General features: G+C 39.1%; 1 protein-coding gene across 1 annotated transcript in view; it reads left to right on the top strand.

The window, feature by feature from the left end:
• Positions 1 to 23,593, top strand: part of LOC139735417 (uncharacterized) — a 32,022-nt gene extending 8,429 nt beyond the window's left edge. Inside the window, exons 2-11 of the mRNA XM_071646168.1 lie at positions 8,566 to 8,671; positions 11,242 to 11,562; positions 12,928 to 13,021; positions 14,027 to 14,137; positions 15,456 to 15,523; positions 16,260 to 16,434; positions 17,834 to 18,256; positions 21,200 to 21,450; positions 21,842 to 21,964; positions 23,248 to 23,593. Of these exons, the coding sequence (XP_071502269.1) occupies positions 8,566 to 8,671; positions 11,242 to 11,562; positions 12,928 to 13,021; positions 14,027 to 14,137; positions 15,456 to 15,523; positions 16,260 to 16,434; positions 17,834 to 18,256; positions 21,200 to 21,450; positions 21,842 to 21,964; positions 23,248 to 23,529 (1,954 nt within the window). The 3' untranslated portion in view covers positions 23,530 to 23,593. The remainder of the gene's footprint in view (positions 1 to 8,565; positions 8,672 to 11,241; positions 11,563 to 12,927; positions 13,022 to 14,026; positions 14,138 to 15,455; positions 15,524 to 16,259; positions 16,435 to 17,833; positions 18,257 to 21,199; positions 21,451 to 21,841; positions 21,965 to 23,247) is intronic.
• The last annotated feature ends 558 nt before the right edge of the window (positions 23,594 to 24,151 follow it).

Below are 24,151 nucleotides of genomic sequence, written 5' to 3'. Positions count from 1 at the left end.
CATCCTGGACAAAAACTCGGCTAAGTCTTTCTTGGGTTTCAACCCAATAAGCAAAAGAATTATTACTCTCAGACTGGAAGGTCACCCATTTAACATCTCCGTCATCCAGGTCTATGCGCCAACATCTACTGCATCTGATGAAGCCATGGAAGACTTATGATCAGCTCCAAGATACTCTTGACAAGATTCCGAACAAAGATGTTCTTGTGATAATGGGAGACTGGAATGCAAAAATTGGCAAATCAGTGACCAAGTCTAAGATCGTCGGAAAATATGGATTGGGAGAAAGAAATGAACGTGGAGATAGTTTGGAAGATTTCTGCCAAGCTAATGACCTGATTGTTGGAAACACTTTCTTCCAGCAGCACCCCCGAAGACTATGGACATGGAAGAGCCCCGGGGACAATGTAAGAAACCGGATTGACTATATTCTCGTTAAAAGAAGATGGCGCTCTTCACTGCTCAGTGTTCGGACAAGACCAGGTGCAGACTGTGGGAGTGACCACCAGCTTCTGGTTGCACAGCTGAAACTAAAGCTCAAAGTAAAGAAGAAAGAGACACCACCATTAAGGTTTGATGTAGACAACATACCGGAACAGTACACTGTTAGTGTGAGCAATAGATTTCAGGCACTTCTTCAGATTGATGATGAAGAGCTGTCTCCCAATGAACTGTGGGAAGGAATGAAAGAAGCAGTGTTAAGCACAGTTAAGGAGATCATCCCAAAGAAGAAGAAGAAGAAGCAACCATGGTTATCCAGAACAACATTAGAACTGACTTGCTGACAAGAGACAGGATGCGAGGAAGAGAGGGGATATGGCTGAGTGGCGAAGACAACACAAAGAAGTGTCAAAAGCAGTTAGAGCTGATCAACGTGCCTTCGTTGAGAGAAAATGTGAGGAGATAGAAAGAGCAGGGAGTGATTCTAAGAGGGTGTATGCTCTGGTCAAAGAAAATGACTCAAAAACCATCAGCAAGGTCAGATGTCATCAATGACAGAAATGGTACCACCTTAACAGAGAGCACAGACATAAAGAACAGATGGGCCTAGTACTGCAAGGAGCTCTACGAGCAGAAGACCCAGGCAGACTCTGCCAACAGCAACCTAGGGGAACAAGAGTTAGAACCACCCCCGTTATTGGAGGAAGTGCGCCAAGCAATGAGAGAAATTAGGAACGGGAAATCACCAGGCTGGGATGATATCCCAGGCGAGTTATGGAAAGCCTCTGGTGAGGAAGGCATAAACATCACGTGGAAACTATGTGACAGAATCTGGAGGAATGTAGAATGGCCCGAGGATTGGGGAAGAGCGGTCTTTATCCCGATACCTAAAAAAGGAAATGTAAAGGAGTGCTCAAACCATCGCACCATTAGTTTGATAAGCCATGCCAGCAAAATACTACTCAAGATCATCAACAACAGAATGAAACGGCAGATGGAAAATGAGATATCTGAAGAGCAGGCTGGTTTTAGAGCAGGAAGAGGCACGAGAGACCATATCATCAACATCAGAAACATCATTGAGAATTGCCGAGGACACTCTGTACCACTCTACCTGTGCTTTATAGATTACAGCAAAGCCTTTGATTGTGTCTGTCATGCAAAATTATGGAACACTATGAGAGAAATGGGTTTTCCTAGCCATATAGTGAAGCTCATCAGCAAGCTATATAAAGATCAAGAGTCTACAGTACGAACAAGCAGAGGTGACACAGAATGGTTCAAGATTGGTAGAGGTGTCAGACAGGGATGCATACTATCGCCCCAGCTTTTCAACATCTATGCTGAACGGATTATGAGAGATGCCCTGGGAGATTTCCTTGGTGGAGTGACAATAGGTGGCCAACGGGTAACAAATCTCAGGTATGCGGATGACACCACCCTGGTTTGTAACAGAAGAGAATTGATGGATCTACTCAGAGCAGTAAAAATAGCAAGTGAAGAGAGGGGGCTAATGCTGCATACTAGAAAGATGGTGTCTTTTCTCTAGATGGTGATGCCATTGAAGAGGTGGAAAGCTTCGAGTTCCTGGGTTCCATCATAAACACCAAAGGGGACTGCTCACAGGAGATTAAACGAAGACTAGCAATGGCCCGGAATGTGGTACAAAGTATGACAAAGCTCTGGAAAAGTAAACTCCCTTCCTCCCTCAAGGTCCGGCTACTAAGATCTACAGCCTTTGCCGTGGCATCATATGGCTCAGAATCCTGGACAATGAAGTCAGCAGACAAGAAGAGACTGGATTCGTTTGAGATGTGGTGCTGTCGTAGGATACTGAGGATACCATGGAAAGAAAGAAGAACAAATACATGGGTGCTAGAGGAGCTTGGAGTGGAAAAGAAACTACGGGCTGATATTGTGGCCAGAAAATTGACATATTTTGGCCATGCTACCAGACATCACTGCCTGCAGAAAACAATCATCCAGGGAATGGTTGAGGGAAAACGTAAAAGAGGAAGACCCGCAGCAAGCTGGCTTGATGACATCAAACAGGTGACTGGAGCAAGCATTACAGAGGCTACCAGAGCTGCCGCTGACCGCAGACAATGGCGTTCTCTCATCCGAACCACACCTGCATATTTGTATGCTACGTGACTAGAGAGAGAGATCTTCATGGAACATAGCATATATTATGCATGTACTGACTGGAAGTGATTATCTAGGGAATTTGGGGTTCATGGGGTCAAAAGTCAAGGGCAACACTTCAAATTTTACTATTTCCCTCATATTTATGCAATGCCAGCAGGACTTAAACTTGGTGTATGCATGTATAACCCAAAATAGAGATTCTCTGGCAATTTCTTTTTTTTTGCCAAAAAGGTCAAAGATCAAGGATCAAGAGAAAGTGCTGAACTTGCTTCTTCCTCCATGTCTCGGAAGTGGCTCATGGTATCTTGAAACTTAGTACATATTTATGCATGTTCTGCCTGACAGTGATTCTCTTATGAATTTTAGGGTCAAAGGCCAGATGAAAATGGTAACAATTTTCTACTCAATACCAAAATTGCACTTTTTCTCCATACCTTGAAAATTACTTAATGCATAAACTTATGAAAGGGCCAAAGTCAAGTTAAAGTCCTAAAATTCCCAAATACATGCTCTCCTATTCATCCAATTAGACCTAGGTCAAGGAAGGTGACCATTTTGAATTTTGAATGGAAACAATGTCATTATCGTTTTCAAATTCCCAGTAACAGGGCATTTAATCTTGTTGCTTTCGCGTGGCCTTTCTTTCTATGATATACAAGAAGTAAATTTGTTATTGCTTTCAGCAATAACAAATTGGGGCCCGTTTATCTATATCATGACGAACCTCCGGAATAACGAACCTTTGGGGGAAAAAATGAACCTTCGGAATAATAAACTATAACTACTATTGTTATATTGTACAAGCTTTAACGCCGACATCTATTAACCTACTATATTACTACTTTCACTCTTTGAAAGCAAACACGCCAACAACCAACGACACAACAGGAATGGAAACAATGGCATTATCGTTTTCAAATTCCCAGTAACAGGGCATTTAATCTTGTTGCTTTCGCGTGGCCTTTCTTTCTATAATATACAAGAAGTAAATTTGTTATTGCTTTCAGCAATAACTAATTTGGGCCCGTTTATCTATATCATGACGAATCTCCGGAATAATGAACCTTTGGGGGAAAAAATGAACCTTCGGAATAATAAACTGTGACCAATATTGTTATATTGTACAAGCTTTAACGCCGACATCTATTAACCTACTACTACTTTCACTCTTTGAAAGGAAACACGCCAACAACCAACGACACAACAGGAATGGAAACAATGTCATTATTGTTTTCAAATTCCCAGTAACAGAGCATTAATTTTGTTACTTTCGCGTGGCCATTCTTTCTATAATATACAATAAGTAAATTTGTTATTGCTTTCAGCCGGCAGCATAGCTTTCGATGGTTTGTGATATCATTAGAATTAAAACATTGAGCTCTCCATAGCTGACAATTGTAAAGTAGTAGCCCGCCAAAGTTGGATTCCCTTTTTTTGATACGCACTGTATAACCTGAAAAAAAAAAAACAGATTTATTGGGTTTTTATCAATTGTACATTATAGCCACTCAAATAATGATGTATTGTTTGAGTTAGTCTTCGTACACCACTTAATTACCAACTGCTAATAGTAGTCGTAATCTTCGTTGTAATATTAAACTAGAAATGTCGCTATGACGACTGGTATGCCTCCGCCATAATGCATGATTCTCCTAATAGGTCTATAGTACATGTGGACAATGTGTGATTACATTTTCACAAAATTGGCAAAATATTATAATGGCATGTTTGTCACAAATGTGTTGAATGGTCACCTTCCTTGACCTAGGTTTAATTGGATGAATAGGAGAGCATGTATTTCACTTGATCTTTGACCTTTGACCTATCGTAGATTTTTTTTTGGGGCGGGGGGGGGGGTGCACGGGGACCATTTCTGAAGAATTTATGATGTAACCCAGTATGGGCCGACATGAACTACACAGATACTTCCCTTCATTTTGTTATAAAAAAATAAGATAGCCATGTTTCATTTTAAACTCTGAAAGGCCATTTAACAAGTTCTTTATTTCTTAGCGCTTTTAGCATAAGATTCTTCTTTTTTTTTCACTTTAATCTTACAATAAGAGGAAACTGTCACGTAATTTTTTTTCTTTAACTTTTTAATATCAGATAAGTTGTGATTAATTTCACGTTCTTGGAGGGAATCCAAAAAGACAAGAAACTGTTCATATGGGAAGCTGAATGGATTGAGTTTGGTAACACAGAATAGAAAAAAAAAAACATTTTTATTTCATATAAGGAATAGAAAGTGTAATTTTTCTTTCTTTCTTCGCCGATTTCGATGAGATTTGATCAATAGATAGCAGTGATCTACAACAAACCCCACATACAGAACCTACGCAATTGCGCGCGGAGACATTGTAACCCTTCAATATTGCTGTAAAACCTATTGAACCATATCCCCTTTAATGTCGTGTAACTTTTAAAGGAATTGATGTATTGGAAAGCCGTTTTCACATGATAATAGCTATGTTTTGGGGATAATTATAGGAAAATTCAAATGTTATTTGTAAATGCATATTAAATGTATGGAAAAGAACATTATAACCAAATTCCCTATCTTTTTAGAAAAATGCTAAAAAACATAATTCCTTCCTTAATATTTCATGACAACATCTATCTATCCCATCAAATGGGGTATCAGCTTGTAGGAAATTTAATTCTCTTCAAAATGATACCATTTTTATGGTAATTTGTTATTCCTAACTAAAGTTATTCAAAAATAATCCGTCTCCTAGCAACGGGCGGCGCCCATCTTAGAAATATGCAAATTAGACGCGCGCGCAACCTTTTTTTCCGCTGGCGACAACCGGATTCGGAAAATACAGGTTCTGACGATCTCCGAACATATCGTAGAATTTTGTTTTAAGGGGGGTGCACGGGGACCCTTTCTGGCTGCTAGACTATATAGCGTGGTGCATCATGTGTAAAATATATGTAGGCCCTACATGGAAATATGGATACATGGAGATGGGTCAGGTTTGTTTGTTTGTTTTTTTAATCGGGTTCGTTTATGTGTATGTGTGTGCAGCACAGGTTTATTTTTATTTCTCTTTATTCAGAATTGCTCGCTGTCTCCTAAGAATGATAGTTACTTACAGTAGTAATGCCTACTTATACATCTAATGTATTGCTATAAATACTCAACACACGCATTTTGCCCATCCTCTGCGAAATGAAAATCAAAATATTCATCGAGGGGTAGCAATCTCCAATATTCTATCATATCAGAACACAAAATATGCCCAACTGTCTCTAAAGAAAAGTGAAAATGATTATAATGATGTATCTGTATAATACAGTATGTAAAGATAATAGATAGATAGATATAGATAGATAGATAGATAGATAGATAGATAGATAGATAGAAATTAATATACTGCATGACAGAAAAACAACAACTTGATTTTAAGAAAGTAGGGCATTATGTCAGCTGATTCACTCGGTAATTATGATATCTTCTTAACAATACGGTCATTTTGAATGTAAAGTCATTTTCTCATATGTATGTATCCTATACATCTGTGGTCCGCATACATAGCACAACAATACCCATCAGTGAACTATAGGGACATATCATCTTACAGCCTCCTATAATGAAGGCGTGGTTAAAGTTATTAAGGTCTTTCTCATAGTGCTGATGAGAGTCACTTTCGCTTTCAGCACAGACTCCACGATATATGCAGCTCGCGTGTATTTCGCATGGGAATCAATAAGTGATTAACAATAACATTAATATGCATTCAAACGCCACCATTAAGAGTGCGTACAGCAGAGAAGGCAATGGCGACGAAATGTCTGTCTACTCGATCAAAAAAGAAAGTGTGGAAAGGGGGAGGATCACACTGTAAAAGTCCGGCGCTCATTCACGGTGTTAGATTAACACCTCCGGGTGTCATTTCAAAATATAAAATTGTTTTTTTTTTTTGATAGTTTCTTAGTTACTGAATTTCTTGTTAATTCTGAACTTCAACAAGACGATGAAGAATTTTCCGATAAAGTACTTGATTTTAGAAAAAATGTGTAAACAAAAATTTACACCACAGTAACACCAGTTGGTGTGGTCTCCCCTATTGAAGCTGGACGGGTGTTATACCATTGAAATTAACACCACCAATATCAAATCAACACCATGCGGTGTCATTAATAAATTAACTCTAGCGCAGTATCAAAAATATCACCAGCTACAGTGTCAAATTAACACCACGAAGTGTCAGGTGAACACTTTTTAACACCGTCACAATACATTTTCTACACCTGTGGGTGTGGTCCTCTATTGAAGATTGATCGGTGTTAGATTTAACACCATGGGTGTAAACACCGATGTTTTTACAGTGCAGTAATTGCATAAAGGAATTCTCTTTGCACATGGCACAAACCCATATTGTTGAGGAAAAACTTGATCATGTGATTACTCGTATGGTATCATTCACAGAGGAAAATGCAAATTGCCTGAGGGAAAACTTGATGATCATGTGATTATAATCATTCACCAGAGGATATGCAAATTAATATATTTTGTTTGTTTCACTTCTTTCTGCAGTTTTTCTCGAAAAGATACGAAAACAAAATTAACGATGAAATAAAACTCCGACTTTCTACGGTGTGCATCAACATAGTCATATACAAAGCAATGATTATGTAAACATGGTTCGTAACATCATCGGATGAATGCTAGGGTACTTTACATATACATCTCAATCAGGACAAGTATCCTACAAAAACATAACCAAAATACAGGAGAATGCGTCAATAAGCACACAACTTATAACGAGGATGTTATAGAGCGTTTTTTTGGTTGTTATTGTTTTTGTTTCATCCTGTTACTCTCCTTGAATAAGATCGTATTCTTGATATGTTTTATTTTATACACCAAGTGAAAAAGAAAGAACCAGCCTGGGATACGAACCCGCTTCACCTACTGCTCACCAATCAGCTATACCACTGAGATGAAGTCAATTGCTAATGTTCTTACATGCAAAGCGAAATTGAAACGCGGTGAAAGAACAAAAGCCTCGCATAATATACTAGCACTATTAGTACCCGGATATTGCCTTAACGAGAGACTGAATTATAAGTCGCTATTGTGTACACCAATTATAAATGATTCATATGTGGATGCTTATATTTGCTGGAAGTGTTTTTTTTTTTCCTGACTCTTTCATTTATATCTGATCAGTGATAGTCTAATAATACAAGTACATGCATCATTTGCCTTTGGTAGATGGAACAGCAAATGGCAGACTTCGTCGGAATATTGTCTTTGATACGTGTTGGCGTTAGGTTATTTCACTATCTGAGGCATTCCACTTATATCCATCATGCAGTCACTACATGCTACATGATTAAAGGAATGGCATCATAGATTATGTGCGACAGCATCAATCTTAAAGTGATCCTAACATGATGTATGATTTTGTAGCTAAACAGGATGTTTTTCGAAAAAGTCTACATTTCCATCATCCAATTAGTATACACACAGCCAGGTTTTCTCAATTTGCTGACATTGTGTGACATGTGATATAAAGTATTAGGAAAGCTGGTGATTTTCGTTATTCCGAAGGTTCGTCAATAAAAAAAACGAAATGAGGTTCGTTAAACCGAAAACGAAAAGAATGTGTGTGCCAACGAACCTTTTGATTAACTGACCTTATCTTGTTTACGGATTTACGACGCTTCGGAATAACAAACGGTTTTGTATGTTTGTTTGTTTGTTGGTGTGCTTTTTTTTCTTTTTGCTCTTCTTTTTTGTTTTTTTTTTTCGGAATAGCGAACCTTCTGAATAACGATGCTAGACAATTCTAGATAAGACTAGTTCTTTGAGTTTGCTGAAACTGTGATGAGTTACAATCACCTTTTTTCACAACGGTGTATTTTACTAAAAAGGTACATCCCTCTCTTGATAGCTTAAGAGACATACATTGATTACTATCGTAGTCTTACCTACTAAACTGTGCTCGACATTTCCGCATCCAGGTGTCGAATTCGAGACGACGGAGAGACACACGAAGCAATTAAACTCAACCTGAAGTGGAAAGGTGTCTTTGATCTGGTCCCCGACATTCAATCATGTTTCCTACACGTAAGTATTATAGATCAATCTCACACATGTCTCTAGGTAAAAGTATAGTAAAGGGGAATGAAACCAAAATATGAATGTGGATTGAATGGATGCTGCAACTCTGTAAATTCCTTACAGTTACATAAGGGACATATCCAAAATTAGATTGAAAATCTCAATCTGATAGATTTGGAAGTCGATCTAATTTTTAAGTCTAATTTTGGATTTGTTCCTTACCACAATCTCATAGAGTGATTTCCAATCAAAGGAATTTAGAGAGAATATGGAACACATCAGTGAAAGTTTGACGAATATAATGCAGACAATCCGTTCAAAAATTATGCATTTTCAAATTTTCGGTGCAGCCATAGATGAGAAGATTGCTACAGTTCAAGACGACACGTATAATGGAAAACGAAATAAAGAAAATATAAAGATAATTCCACAAATTTGATATTTTCCTTGAAAAGTACATATTGTTATAGACATAATCACGTAAAGGGTAATATCATTTCCCCCACTTTCTGAAAGTGGTAAAGTCAAGTGTATCGTATGACTGCATATGAGCGTAGTCATCATTATTTCTTTTCAACATTTACAATATTAGAATCTATACAATTAAAACAAATAATGAAATTAAGCACAATTCACACGTAATACACAATATAAAGATGACTTAGGTCATCATAACAAGGCGATAACAAATGAGATGAAAAATAACAAGGAAAAACTAGGGTGGTAAACTGAGAGAGAGAAAAAAAAAAAGATGTCCCATAAAAGCCCCAATGGCCTGCAGTGATGGGATCACCTGGTTGTAAAGAATTGAGTTCGAATGGAACAAATTACAACGCTTGGATGGTAAATCACAGGCGTTAGATCAAGTGAAAAACAAACTGAAACTAATGTTTTAACTGGGAGACAAAATTAAATTTGGTATTTGCAATAGTTTTTTTTAACGTATTCCAAATGACGGGACCTATGTTGCGAATCGATTTTAAGATGGAGGTTTGTTTCCATTTTCCAGCGGTGGAATTTGGTTGACTTTCAGGTCTTGTAACAATATGTACATTTTCGTCCAAACAAATAATTTTAGTGAGGTATGGGGAAGACTTTTGGTAAAACACATATGCATCAGAGAAGCAACTTGCAGGGCATTGAAGTCGAGGACATTCGGTGTGGGAAAGCGGTAGAACAATTGGGGTCATCCCACGAAACTGAAACCCACCAGTCATAAGCTCATGAGTTCGACATTGACAAAAGGTCACGAGTCATACAGCCCATTCACGAGTCACACAGCCCACGAGTTCGACATTTACATTACGGATGTGGTATCGGTCTCGTAGACCTAGTTTGCTTAGTGTCGAACTCATGGGCTTTTTGAATCGTGAGCTGTATAACTCATGGGCTGTGAGACTCATGGGCTTTACGACTCGTGGCTTGTGTGACTCGTGGGTGTCGGTCTCGTGACGTGCACCCGAACAATGGTGTTGGTGGAGCAAAATAATAAGCGTTGGCATAAGCACGAAGTTTTTTTCCTGTGGAGTCGCAGCACTTTTAGCAATATGTTTAATGGGATGTAACGAGGTCCATTAACATTATAAGAATGCATTTTTATGGGGTAAAATAAATGAAATATGTACAGATTGATAAGACAACATAAGGTCGTGACAACAGACCATTGCTCTATCAACGTTGATCAAAATGTTGTCTATTTTGCCTATTTTGATAAACAGTAAACTTACTTTGCAAAATATTCAAAGATAATTTATTACAAACAAGCCAGTATACTTTACCCAAATCAACATCGATCTTATTGACCAAAGTCTCAAAATTTTCATGAAAGGCAATTGATGCCGTATCATCAGCGAAAAGAACAAAGTTGAAGAAATTTTGAACAATTTATCAGATAATTTATGAATATTGAAAAAATTAACAATGTTTCAAGGATTGAACCTTTGGAGCCCTTCATTATGAAAAAAAAATGCAAGGAAATAATAAATCTCTAAAATAATAGATAAAAATAACACCAGTACAGAAATCGGTCTTTAGTTCCTACAGTCGGGCATAGAATTCTTCTCGTGATCAGGAATCACTTGCTAATTTCATTTTTGACGGAAAATGTCTATTACATTAGATGTAAGTCCAAAAAAATACATACATGTACTCGGTGTAATGATTATGTAAAGACGTAGTAATAATAAATTGTCATATCCCAGGACTTTAACTCTGATTAATGCATCTGATGACATCGAGAATTTCATATTCAGAGATAGAATGAAAGAACATTAATTGATAGAATATTTTCGGCACGACTCTAGAAAGTTCACATCGGACACAGATATAGGGATCGTGACAGTGATGTACCACTACTCACAAAAACGAACAAAAAATAATTGAATGTGTTTGCAATATCGAAAGAATCGTGAATTTCTCCACCATTATGAACAGTACTTTTTAATGATTTCACAGTATCGCTACGAAGTAACTTGTTCAGAAAACACCAGGGTCTTTAATGTCATACCTTTAAATGCATTGAATGGTTGGCTACAGATCTTTCTCAATATTCTATAAACTGCGTCTTGTCGATATAGGACCTCCTCGGAATGTACTATCTCCCGGTCATAGTCCGCATCCGGGACACTAACCCGTCCAGCAAGTGGCTCAACACGAGCATCATGTCGAAAATTAAGCAGATTCGAACCCTGGACCTGCACATTCGTCTCGAGCGCGAGGTCACCACCTTCTTCGTGGTCGGGATCGTGAAGGGCCAGGACGGCTCCGAGTCGATCATCGTCATGGCCGAGAACGTCGAAATGTACTTCCTGGTGGCGAAGAGCTCGGAGAGGAAGTCGGAACTGTACCAGAGAAAGATGTCTTCTCACGGCAGAGTCGAAAGAGAGCTCATTCCGCCAGTAAGATCAATTGACTTCGAGCTAGAATTTAGACGTTCGTTGACCAGTTATCTCCTATTGACCGTTTCAGTAATGTACATACTATTTATGGATGTCTCTTTCCCTATTGCAGCCTAGAAGCATTTCATGCAACTGCCCCCCCCCCAAAAAAAAGGGGGATGGTATAGGCCTATAGTTTTGATCGAGACCTAACTTCAGGTTTCTAAACATCTTTGGTGAGATAATGAGAAACCTTTTATAAAATATGAAAATGCATGTAATTGCAAGAGGAATTCAACATTTATTTGATGAAAACTTGTTTTGAAATGGCTGAAATGTCCAAAACAGAGCAATCCTAACGAAAGATTGGCCACACCTTGTACTAAGATTGGTCTGTTTTACTTTGTTTTTGGATGTCTTACCCATTCCAAACCCGATTTTCATCTAATAAATTTTGATATTTGCTGGAAATATTTGTCGTTGGATCAGTGTTAATTGAAATTTAAAATAAAAATTGAAAGCATGCATGTAGAATTTGAATGTATTATCGAAACGGTCTACAGCACACTTAATTTCTTAAACAATGGATGTAGTCCAACTGAATTATGATTTGCTTACGTAGGCGTTAAGGTTGTATAATGAATGTCTGTGAGCAAACAACAGCGGGACCGATGGCTTCCGGTCATCTCCGAAGGACTATGCATCTTGCCCGCGGGGTCGATCGCTGGGGGGATCATGCCACGAGACCGACATCCACAAGTCATATACAGCCCTAGAGTTCGACATTTTTAAAAAGACCAATGAGTCATAATATACAGCCCACGAGTGACTTCGACACAAGGTAAAAACGACCCAGGAGTGCGACATTACAACACGGGCTTCACAACTCGAATGTGTCCGTCTCGTGGACCTTGTTTGCTTAGTGTCGAACTCATGGGCTGCATGACTCATGGGCTGCAGCGTATAACTCATGGGCTGTATGACTCATGGGCTATATGACTCGCGGGCTGTATGATTCGTGGGTGTCAGTTCCGTGACCTGCATCCCAACCAGTGCTGCCTGAAGACTTGAACCACAGATCTCACAGTGGAGAATCCATACCTCCTTGGTCTTACCCACTACGTCACATAGCTGAGATGATACTGATGCCCCAATACAATACGTATTTAGTTTCTCAAGAATAATCTAATAGACGTTTAATCATATCATAACAATGTAAATAATAATCATGTATACACTATAATAATACGCCGTCACCAGGTTCTGACATGAATCAACCATCCTTGATCTTTACTATGATATCATTCATAAATGAAATAAAATAAAAAATAAGCAAATGTGATGGGACAATCATTTTGCGTCCTCTTATTCCCCTGTTTCAAACAGGAGACTTTCCTAAGCGAATGCGGAACACCCATCACAGCCAAAATACCTAAGTGGAAGCTTAGCACTGGAACAGCCGTTCTCAGAAAGAAAAAAGGTAACAATAATTGTTGATGCTCCGAGGAAGCTTTCAGAGCATGTATTCTTCCATGGATGTTTGCACAGTCTAGTTGAGATGAATACATTTCTGAATCTGGTCATGTCGACCAGAATCTAATCAAAGTACGGAATTACGAGGGCGCGCATATTAGAAGGTGACAACATGGTGGTGGGCAAGGAGAGTGGGAGGATTAGTGGCGCGTTTAATCATGATATGTGTCAGTAAAGGTTAGTATTCGATCTTGTTTCAAAACATCTATATTTTGTGAGAATGTAATATCATGATGTTTATCAGTATCTTTCTCACATGACGTCGTGAAAGAAAGGCGTAATTTGACATAAATAATCTGCCGGTGTATCAGCACATACGTATGTGAAGTACATAAAATATCCAAAATTGCGTGTTACAATCAACGTAAGCCCGGTATCTTTTCTTGTGTTTCCCTCAAGACCATTCTCCAATAACATGTTGTCAGTTATATATGTGGGAAAATGATTCAAACTCTGTCTGTACAAACTTTGAAACATTAGAAGAAAACACATCATAAGATTAATATCTTTGTAATGGGGGGGGGGGGACGGGTCGTGGCATAGTGGATAAGACTTGAATTTCAATAGCAGGTCTAGAGTTCGAATCCCGTCAAGTGCTGCCGTCATTGACGTCTTTGCCCGCTACTAGTACGTCACTCATGACCCAGGGTACCTGGCAACGCTATAGGGTAATGATAATGGCAGTCCCCTGTGGTAGAGCAGTGGTAATACTAAGACGCAGTATTACACTGTCCAGTACACTGGACTCAAGTTAAAGAATATATATATATATATATATATATATATATATATATATATATAATATTGTTGTCATTATATATCTACGTGGATTTGGACACAAGACATCATTTTGCATAAACATACGCCTTCTTCCCTTTCACCATCACCTTTTTCCTTTACTGCTTATGCTACTAAAAATCCCTAATGTGAGCTGGTTCGTTTCAACTCACAGCGAGTCCCTACCACGCAAACACGGCGTCTATGGCGGGCAGGACTGCTGTTCGGATTCTCTCACATTCTCATCTCGATTTCGACCGAGAATCCCTCATTCCACCAACGGCACGTAAGTTTGTTTTATACCGAGCGCGCTCACTTGTTTGTACGTGTGCGTGTTTGTGTTTTTGGTCTACCTGAAGACAAAATGCTTATCGACAAACCTGTGCCATACCGTGACGTCATATCCACGGCATAGTGCACAAAATCATGAAGATGACGTCATATTTAATGGTACCCTTCAACTGCGTTTGTAAAGTGTTCTTGGAATCGGCCCTCATTGACCAGGGTGTATATCCACCACCACGCGGTACCTGTATGATCGCCAATGCTGCAATTTATAAACAAATAAAACTATAGAGGAACACTCAGTGTAAGTGAAAGAGTTTATGTAATGATATTGTAACAAAATGCTTAAGATGATGGTCTCCTGAATGTATGTACATCAAGAATTGCTTAATTTGTCTTTGAGCAAGAGATATACTGTAACTTATGTTTGCATAAATGTATGCACAAAATAGTTTATTTTCATTCTGAATTGTGTCAGGGGAAACAAGTTGAATACTTGAATTAATCATTTATTTGTTTTAATTGTCAGATTCAATTTGTATACAGTGCTCAATTTGTTTGTTCAACTGACTTTGTACTTCATTTATATATGAAAAAGAAATTCAGAAATAAAATCAGAATCAGAAAAGAAAAAATATGGGCTTTAAGTGATCTCTGCTCTATTGCAATGATATGACGAATAAAGGCAACGATACATTACAATACACTACGACAATTTAATCCGTTTCAGATGAGTTTTGTTCCGTAGACTGATAGGGTCACACAACGATCGTCCCGGTCATCTTGGGTTCACACAAAATATTTGATGACATTCCTTAGTTGTGCCTTTCTTTCGCAAAATAAGAGGGTGGTAGCCCCCTCCCCCCCCCCCCCTTCCGTGACCCCTGTATCATTGCTATCAGCAGCATCATTCCGAAAGGGGTCCCTCGTCCCTCGAGATGAAGAAATGAGATAAAATCTCTCATCAAAACGTATTATATTCGGCACGGAATGCTTCAATCTTTCGTGTCTTATCTTTTATCTACCTCTTTTTTTTTTTTTACTTTTTTTGCCGTGATCAAAAAAGATTCGGTTCTCGGAACATATAATTCAAACCTTCCTATTGGCTCTTCTCTTGCTGATGTTGAAATGTTTGACCAAAATTCTCATATTGAACACGTCGGGCATGCATTATTCGCGATTCTTTGTATACCGGATACACTTGAAAGCTCCCATCCCCCAAAAGTACGCAGTCCACTTGTTTCATACCATGATAGTTTGCGCGAATTCTCTTAGTGAATTGAATGATTGTCTATCTCTTATATTCTTACTTTCTGCAGCTGAGCCTACCAATCACGATGCTGCCACGCCGAAAAAAGAAAAACTGTCTCCAGTCGTTCAGGATAAGGTAAGCATACTATCTTTGTCTTAATCTTGTTAAACCTTTAATAATAACCTTTGATTAAAAGTTTAGTCTAGGTCCAAACTCCATTATCTCAAGTATTCTATTCATTTCACAGAAAATCATATTTTCACTATCTCTATGAGACACTTTTCCATTAAGTTCTTTCGAGTGTCCAAATTATCACTTCGATAGGTCAGAACCCTGTCTCGTGCCAAAAGCGTTTTCTTTTACATTCTCAGTTTGAGAGTGGGTAATACCGAGTCCTGGATGCCCCTAAGAAACCCTGTTCAAGATTGAAAAGGGGATGTAAATTTTAACTAACATTAACAAGATGTCCGTCAAATCGAGATTTTCAAAAGTTCATTATCATTGCACCGGAATCAGTCTATCATGACGAATTATTAATCAAATCTGAATAGAGTATTTCGACTCCACTCTAGCTGGTTATTCATGTATGATAAACCTCCTGCAAATGTGAGTTTATAAAGAATTAATAGCTCCATGCCACTAAGAGGCCAGCCATTTATTGAACTGCGATTTCCTTTCAAAACTTCAATACATTGTCTCGAAATCTGCTCTTCAAGGTTGTTTAGTCTCACTTTTGTTTATAAATCACGTGTCTACAAATTGATGACATGTCATTAGAAAACAGATATCTCATCTTTTTCCTTCTCTTTATTAGGAATAAAATATTAAGTAATAACAAAATCTGAATTGAAACCTCCCCTCTCTGGAATAGCCCTGTATCAGTCCACTGAAGGTTTCGGTTCCGGAGCCTTCTCCCGGAGCGACTTCGGCCACCGAAGAATCCGGCGCTGGAGATCCGACTTGCACGAAAAATCCGGCTTCAGGAGAAACAGGTTTCTACATCTCGGTTGAAGAGGAAGGAGTTCAGCAGGACAATATCCCTCGAGGTGTGACATGCATTCACGTTAAATGGCACTCTATACACAAGTTGACTATAAAGAGAGAGAGAGCTAAATGCAACAGATTGTTGAGAATGTCATAAAAATCAGGCGGAAAATATGAAAATTATGGAATTTTATAACTTATCATACTTTCCCCTGAATAATGCAAAGTTTGCAGGTGATTAGGATGCCTAAATAACAACAAACAAACCAACAAACAAAAAACTAGCCGAAAAATTCTTAACGTCTAAAAAATGACAGTCATTGCCAATCATGAAGGTTGATGTACTCAGTACTTAATCTTTACGGAAAGCTTTGATGACAACGGAAGTGTTTGTGTTTTTGGTCATGACGACATCAATTTTGTATATTCGTTTTTCTTTTTCCAAATATTACATAGATTTCGACCTTGTACTGGTATATTCCCCACTCCCATCTCAGCCCCCTCCCCCACCCCCCCCCCAAAAAAAAAAACCCGTGATTTGTGATTTGGTGATCAAAGAATTTATCTTCACTGCTTGGGTGGAACAGGTTTTTAGCATCAGTGAAGAAGACCAGCAATTTATCGATGAGCATCGTATTCGGAGAGTCCCCCCCCCCCCCTTTCCGGAACAAAATTGCCCAAATCAGCTGAATCAAGAATTAAAAAAAAACATCGTATCATTGTTTGATAATCAAAGCTGCACACTGGCACAGGTCCAACGTTCCCTGACCAGTAAAAAAAATCAATGTCGGACAAGTAAAATTTTCAGGAATAGACCAGTAAAAGATGGAAAAACTGGGTACCTACTGGGCCAACAAAAATGTCGGACCAGTAGAAGAAATGGGTTAGTGTAAAGCCCTTGATAATTCAACATCACCTACCTCTTCCTCTTCACAACTATCCTTCTCGAAAGTGACACCGAGGCTGTTTTATCCATTGCGCTAAGAAGAAAAAAAAGACATTGCATAGCGCACATGTTGTCACAATGATAGGTAATGTTACTCCAATGGTTGTTCAAACTATTGCTGGCCACTTCTTTGAATACGTCCTGTTTCATCATAAGCATGATCAACACTAAAGTTATAAAGAGTGTCTGTCTGTCTGTGTGCGTGTGTGTGTGTGTGTGTGTGTGCCATAAGACAACCAAAAATTACATTGCATTCTACGATTTGAATTTGAATTGATCTGTTTTACGTGACCGCTACTAAAGCAAGCAACCACGGGGGCTTCAAGTCCCCAGTGACGAACTGATAGGCAATGAGAATAAAAGTATACCGTTTGTTAAGGCACAACAAAAGTTGTCAGGGGATTCGAACCTGAAACCTCGTGTTCGATACTCACTGGTCGGTGCTGGTGTTAGCCACTGAGCCACAATAGTTCTTCCGCATTACATAACGTGATTAATTTGTCCTATGCATACAGGGGGCAAAAAAGATGACTCGATGCCGAGGTATAACCCACCCCCGGTACCTAACCGCAGACGCAGTGGCAGATCGTCCTGGTTCAAGCATCAATCACGTCGTCTCTCGTTCTTTCGCAACCCGGCGGCGGAAAGGCGACCGCTACCTGCACCACCTTCAGCGACTTTTTACGACCACGGCACGACAGATGTCAAGCTCACGAGTCCCTCCAGCTCGCATCGCATTCATCTTGGGAAAATGTCGTCATCGTCATCGTCATCGTCATCGCCATCGAGGAGGCACCGCCGCTCAAGGCCTGGTACGGATGCACACAAGGCTGTGAAGATCTCAACGCCGGCCACCGCTGAGTTGGAGACTGGTCCGCCGCTACCCCCGCGCGTGCACTCCAAAGACATACTAGCGTCACATCGATTGAGACGTCGTGGTAAGATTATGACGTAACAATCGCACAGACAGTTCCCAAAATACAGGATATGCCTTTAGTGGCGTCATGCCAAAAATAATATACATTTGACCAGAATAAACGCACATACATGCAGGATTACAGAGTCAATGGGACTATAGATGTCGAAGTTGTTTCTGAGTACGATTTACTTCTGTCCTGGTTTAGAGGATAAGTACAATTGTAATTATGAAAACCAAGTGTAAGGAACTGTAAGGAACTGGAATTCCCTGTCGTCAGAAATTGTTTCAGCGCCATCTGTGGGATCATTTCGAAACCGTCGAACGGTTGATCACAGTGGCTAGTTATTTTCGTCATATTTTCTATGTGCTTGTAAATATCTGTAAATAAATTGTATTATAATGTAAATAGCACCAGTCTGCTAGAATCTTCAGTCTATTGAAGGAGGCAGACTTAATCAGAAGAAGAAGAAGAAGTGTAGACATGCGCCAGCTACAGAACCCTCCGTGTGACTTACCCTAATCAGGCTGGGGGGGGGGGGGGGGAATCCGCCCCCCCCCCTCGACGTTTCGCGCAATATCTTCGCAGCGCGATAAGCTCCCGCCGCGATGTTTCATGAATTTTTTCTTTCAAGTATCGCGCAACTTTTGAGACCAAAATTGTTGCTCCCGCGCGTACCGTTTTGACGCGACGCCCGTTCGAAAAAAATTTGTCAACCTCAAAATTGCTCCAAAACGTGATTTTGTGTACAAATCCAATGCAAATTGTGTTTTTTCAATTAATTCACATAAAAATTCATATCTTGACTTAGAATGGGCGAAATTAATTTATTTTAGCATAATAAAGCTTCAAAAAATGTCTGTGACAAATGTTGGCCAAAAAACAAACAAAAACAAAAGGTTGAAAAACAAGGAAATACATAAGAAATTCAAAAAACAATCAAATATATAAGAAATTAATTTCGATACAGATTTTTTTTACCCTATGTCTCAGGAGAATGATACAAGAAACATTTAAAAAAAGAAATTAGCTTAATTAGAGCATTAATAAGTGATTTAGAGCCCAAAACTGATTTTATGCATAAATTACAATAATTAATTAATATAAAATATAAGAAAAATTTTTCGGAGAAAGCAACCATACATTTTGATAGTTTACATCGCGGGCGTCGCGTGTGCCGATTTTCGGCGCGATCACGCGTTCCATAGGCGAGATCTGAAGGGGGGGGGGGCGCGGAATCCGCCCCCCCCCCCCCCCCCCCCAGATATAGCATAGCCAAAAAAAGCCCAGCCTGATTAGGGTTAAGCCTTTATATTGAAAATGAAAGATACAAGAACATCCCAACACAGTCCCTTATCATTAGAATTCAGTGCAGGATTGAAGATTACATTTCATCAACCCTAATCAGGCTGGGCTTTTTTGGCTATGCTACATCTGGGGGGGGGGGGGGGGGGGGGGGGGGGCGGATTCCGCGCCCCCCCCCCCCCCCCTTCAGATCTCGCCTATGGAACGCGTGATCGCGCCGAAAATCGGCACACTTGACGCCCGTGACGTATACTATCAAAATGTATGGTTGCTTTCTCCGAAAATTTTTTCTTATATTTTACATTAATTAATTATTGTAATTTATGCATAAAATCAGTTTGGGGCTCTAAATCACTTCTTAATGCTCTAATTAAGCTAATTTCTTTTAAAAAATGTTTCCTGTATCATTCTCCTGAGACATAGGATAAAAAAAAATCTGTATCGAAATTAATTTCTTATATATTTGATTGTTTTTTTAATTCCTTATGTATTTCTGTTTTTTGACCTTTTGTTTTTGTTTGTTTTTTGGCCAAAATTTGTCACAGACATTTTTCGAAGCTTTATTATGCTAAAATAAATTAATTTCGCCCATTCTAAGTCAAGATATGAATTTTTATGTGAATTAATTGAAAAAACACAATTTGCATTGGATTTGTACACAAAATCACGTTTTGGAGCAATTTTGGGGTTGACAAATTTTTTTCGAACGGGCGTCGCGTCAAAACGGTACGCGCGGGCGCAACAATATTTTGGTCTCAAAAGTTGCGCCGTACTTGAAAGAAAAAATTCATGAAACATCGCGGCGGGAGCTTATCGCGCTGCGAAGATATTGCGTCGAGGGGTGGGGCGGATTCCCCCCCCCCCCCCTCCCCCCCCCCCCCCCCCCCCCCCCCAGCCTGATTAGGGTTAAGCATGTTAAGAGGCCGGGAAAATGGCAAGAAAAATACAGCCGATAATTAACGTCATTGTTCTTTACATTAGTATCATAGCAATGTAGTTTTATCGCTCAAAACCCACACTGGACCACTTTCACAATACACAGTATCAGATTCGTGGGTTTAGTCAAAGTCGCCTTGGCTCATGCGACAAAATAAGGAAAGCTGTATTCAGAGTCCAAACGAAGAATAACGTTAAAGGAATGGTATAGTTTTGGTTGAGATGGGGCTTCAGGCTCCCTACTTTTCTTTGTGAAATTGTAAGAAGCCTCTTATGAAATAATGAAAGAGCATGTGATTCCAAGAGGAATTCAAAATTGATTTGATGAAAATTAGTTTTAAAATGGCTGAGACATCCAAACAAATTGATACTTATAAAAAATGGGGCCCATTTTTATTAGGATCGCTTTGTTTTACTTTGTTTTTGGATATCTCAGCCATTTCAAAACAAATTGTCCTCAAATAAATTATGAATTCCTGTTTGAATGACATGCTCTTTAGAATTTTATTAAGTGGTTTCTGTATGTCACAAAAAAAGTTAAAAGCTAAATCCTCATCTCAAACAATACTATGCAATCACTTTAATCTCAATTCGTCTTCTGAAGTAAGTTTGCTTTATAATTTGACATCACCATTAACAGTTATGTTATTCCTAAACTTTAATATCTGCCCCCCTTCTTCCCTCCCCTCCCACCAACCCCCGCTCCCGTCCCTTCCCGTATAGAATTCATAGAAAGGCAAAACATGGATGATCTGTCGCTCTCTTCACCATTATCATTTCAACGTCGAATCGCCGTATTTGAGGGCAAGAGCAGATCGAAAGATAATCGAAGCACCCAGCGCGTTAGCCGTAACCACACAACGGCGGGTTACACGCAGGGAGAGAGGCAACGCAAGAAACACGCATCGTCCGCGAGAAAGTTGTCAAGCCCTTTGCCTGACGCCATCAACGGAACCTGCAGTGCTGACGAAATCGTGAGTAGGACTACTTTTCGGTGTTGTTATGTACGTTTTAACAGGAAAAAAAGTCACAGAAAGTAATTGAAAAGAAAGTCAACATACTAATAATTAGTATCACCGGTGTCAGAAAATGCTGGTTATTACTGCCAGTAGCAAATGATTCCTACCATGTTGCTCACTTTAAGTTTATTTTGGACTGTACTGGTGAAAACAAAATCATACATGTCAACAAGTACATGTATAGTTATCCTTTAAAAAGAATATTAGTAATTGTGACGCCGGAATCTCCTGCCAATACGGTATGTGAATGATATACGATGCTCATGATAGATATAAAGACGATGTTTATTAATAAAAAAAAGTTAATATTTCTGTTTTTTCTCTTTTATTGCAACTTCACATGCAGTTTGCGACAAATCTTCCCAACCATACATTCCATCCAGTATCCGACACTACGTACCTTGTTCCAAAAGAAAAGGGAAAGAGTTCGAAGAAGGAGAAACAAGGGAGCACTTCGGGCTCGAACGAGGTAAAGCCATAGAAAAAATCCCATAGCTTATACATGTACATTTGTATTTCACTCTGATTTGATGGTTATTCCCATTTCTTGAAGAAAATCTCCACTCCATGCCCAAATTAAGTATGAAAAGAAGAGTAAAGTCTTGTACGAGACAAGGCGTAAAAAACAACAACAAACGCACAGTAAAAGTTTCATCACATCAATGAAGGCTACGCATGTAAAGGTTCGTTACATGCTCTCGCAAGGCAGAAAAATCAATGTGAATCACACATTCGACCAATGAGACACGGCGATGACGTCATCATCGCTTCATAATATTCCAATGTTCTGTGTGTCAAAATAGTCTCCCAAATTAATTCTTGTTAATGTGTCAGCAACCATGAAGCCACTCATTGATTGAGAGATTAAATCCGAGAGGGGTTACAGAAGGGGTCAAGGGGTCGTATGAAGATCATAGAAAAAGGGGAAAGTACACTTGTATGTAAGTTTTGCGTGGCTGGTAGATTATTTAAAAAAAAAATACTTGTTGACCAATGTTATGGTAAATGGGATATACCTCCAATTATCCAAACTTACCGTCCCAACTTTCTCTCTTTCTTTCTTTCCTATAATTGTGATATAAACGCTTCATTTTCAACTTTAGCGTTTAGGAGTATAAGTGTAAGTGCATGCAGTCACATCAGTTCACTGATTTACTATTGAATTGGCTTTAGACTCAAATTGACTAAATAAAAGAAAGAAAAGGTCCCTTCACTAAAATCACAACACTGACATTGTACGGTATAGCGTGCAGGAGAGTTTTGAAAGCAAAAAGAATGGCCCGTATTAAGCAGATGAAGGATATACTTGAATTCATAACCCCCCCCCCCCCCCCCCAAAAAAAAAAAAAAAAAAAAAAAAAAGAGAAAAGAAAAAAAAGAGAGTGTTGGGTCTTATATCACATCCAAAACATCAATACATGTACGAATACTATTACAGGCTAATTTCCATTTTGGATGTGATATATGGGAACTTTTCATGGAGACTTTTGGCATATACCCCTTAACGTGGGTAATTTGCAACAAGAAATTAGTATTTTTGTAGCCGAGGTCTGAAAATTGAGATTTATGTCAACATGGTGGTGACAAGCATGGGAGGCACATAGCATTAAACTCATGTTTGTTTGTTTGTTGCTGTTGTTGCTGTTGTTTGATCCCTATCTAAGTTGCTGAAATAACTCCATACACTCTTGTTTGTTTGTTTCTTTGTTCGTTTGTCTTTTTCATTTTTTTTTTCTAAACCACTATAACTAGTCGCTCATTTCGGCTACATCTGCGAGGGTGGGGGTACCCGACCGGACGTTCAACTCGCCCTCCGAAATCCCCACCAACGTCCGGGAACTGACGTGCGGCGAGCTCGCCCAGTCCCTGCGACTGCTCAACATGCGTGACGAGACGGTGGACCGGTTTTCCGCACACCTCGTCAACGGCAAGCTCCTGCAGAAAATGGACAAGGACCTGCTCAAGGAAGAGTTTCAGCTCTCCCACTTCGAACTCTTCAAAGTGACTCAATTCATCAGCGGATGGCGACCGTAGCTTTTCACACTCGTCACTGTAGTCCTACATTAGGCCTCATAACCATGTCTTGAATCATGACGTCACAATAGATGGAGCACAAAGTGATCACATGATCCCTGTCTCTCTCCAGACTGTATGAGAACTGTTCAGAATTCATGATTTTTTATTATTCATTTTCTTTTTTCATTTACTTGTCATTCTGAAGAGGTATAGTGGATCTGATGTTATGTTAATTATGGTAACACGACAATTGCTCCTGCGACAATTGCTCCTGTCTTATTTTCTCCATGGACTTAGGGTGTTTAGGGTTAGGGTTGTGAAGGGTTTTAGGTTTAGTTTGATGTGAAAATTCGGATTAGGGTTAGGATTATGTTTATAGGTAGAATTTATATTTGGTTTAGCGTGCAAATATTTCATGTGACCTATTGTCGCAGGAACAAATGCCATGGAACCATTAATTATACACATGTGCATTCCCGTTATAACGAACACGATTAAAACGAACGCGGTTATAAGGACATTTCAGACACATGCACAACGAAGTAGAAATTCAGGTCCCAATATGATTGTCTGTACATCTTCACATACTTTATATGTTTGGCTATGACCCAATACGAAATTACAATAAAACGAAAGAAAA

This window comes from Diadema antillarum, unplaced genomic scaffold (genome assembly GCF_040938485.1).
Source record: "Diadema antillarum isolate AM-2024a unplaced genomic scaffold, OU_Dant_1.0 seq00000577_RagTag, whole genome shotgun sequence".
Taxonomy (NCBI): Eukaryota; Metazoa; Echinodermata; class Echinoidea; order Diadematoida; family Diadematidae; genus Diadema; species Diadema antillarum.
The sequence above is the reverse complement of the archived record's forward strand: the minus strand, read 5'-3'. Positions and strand labels throughout refer to the sequence as shown.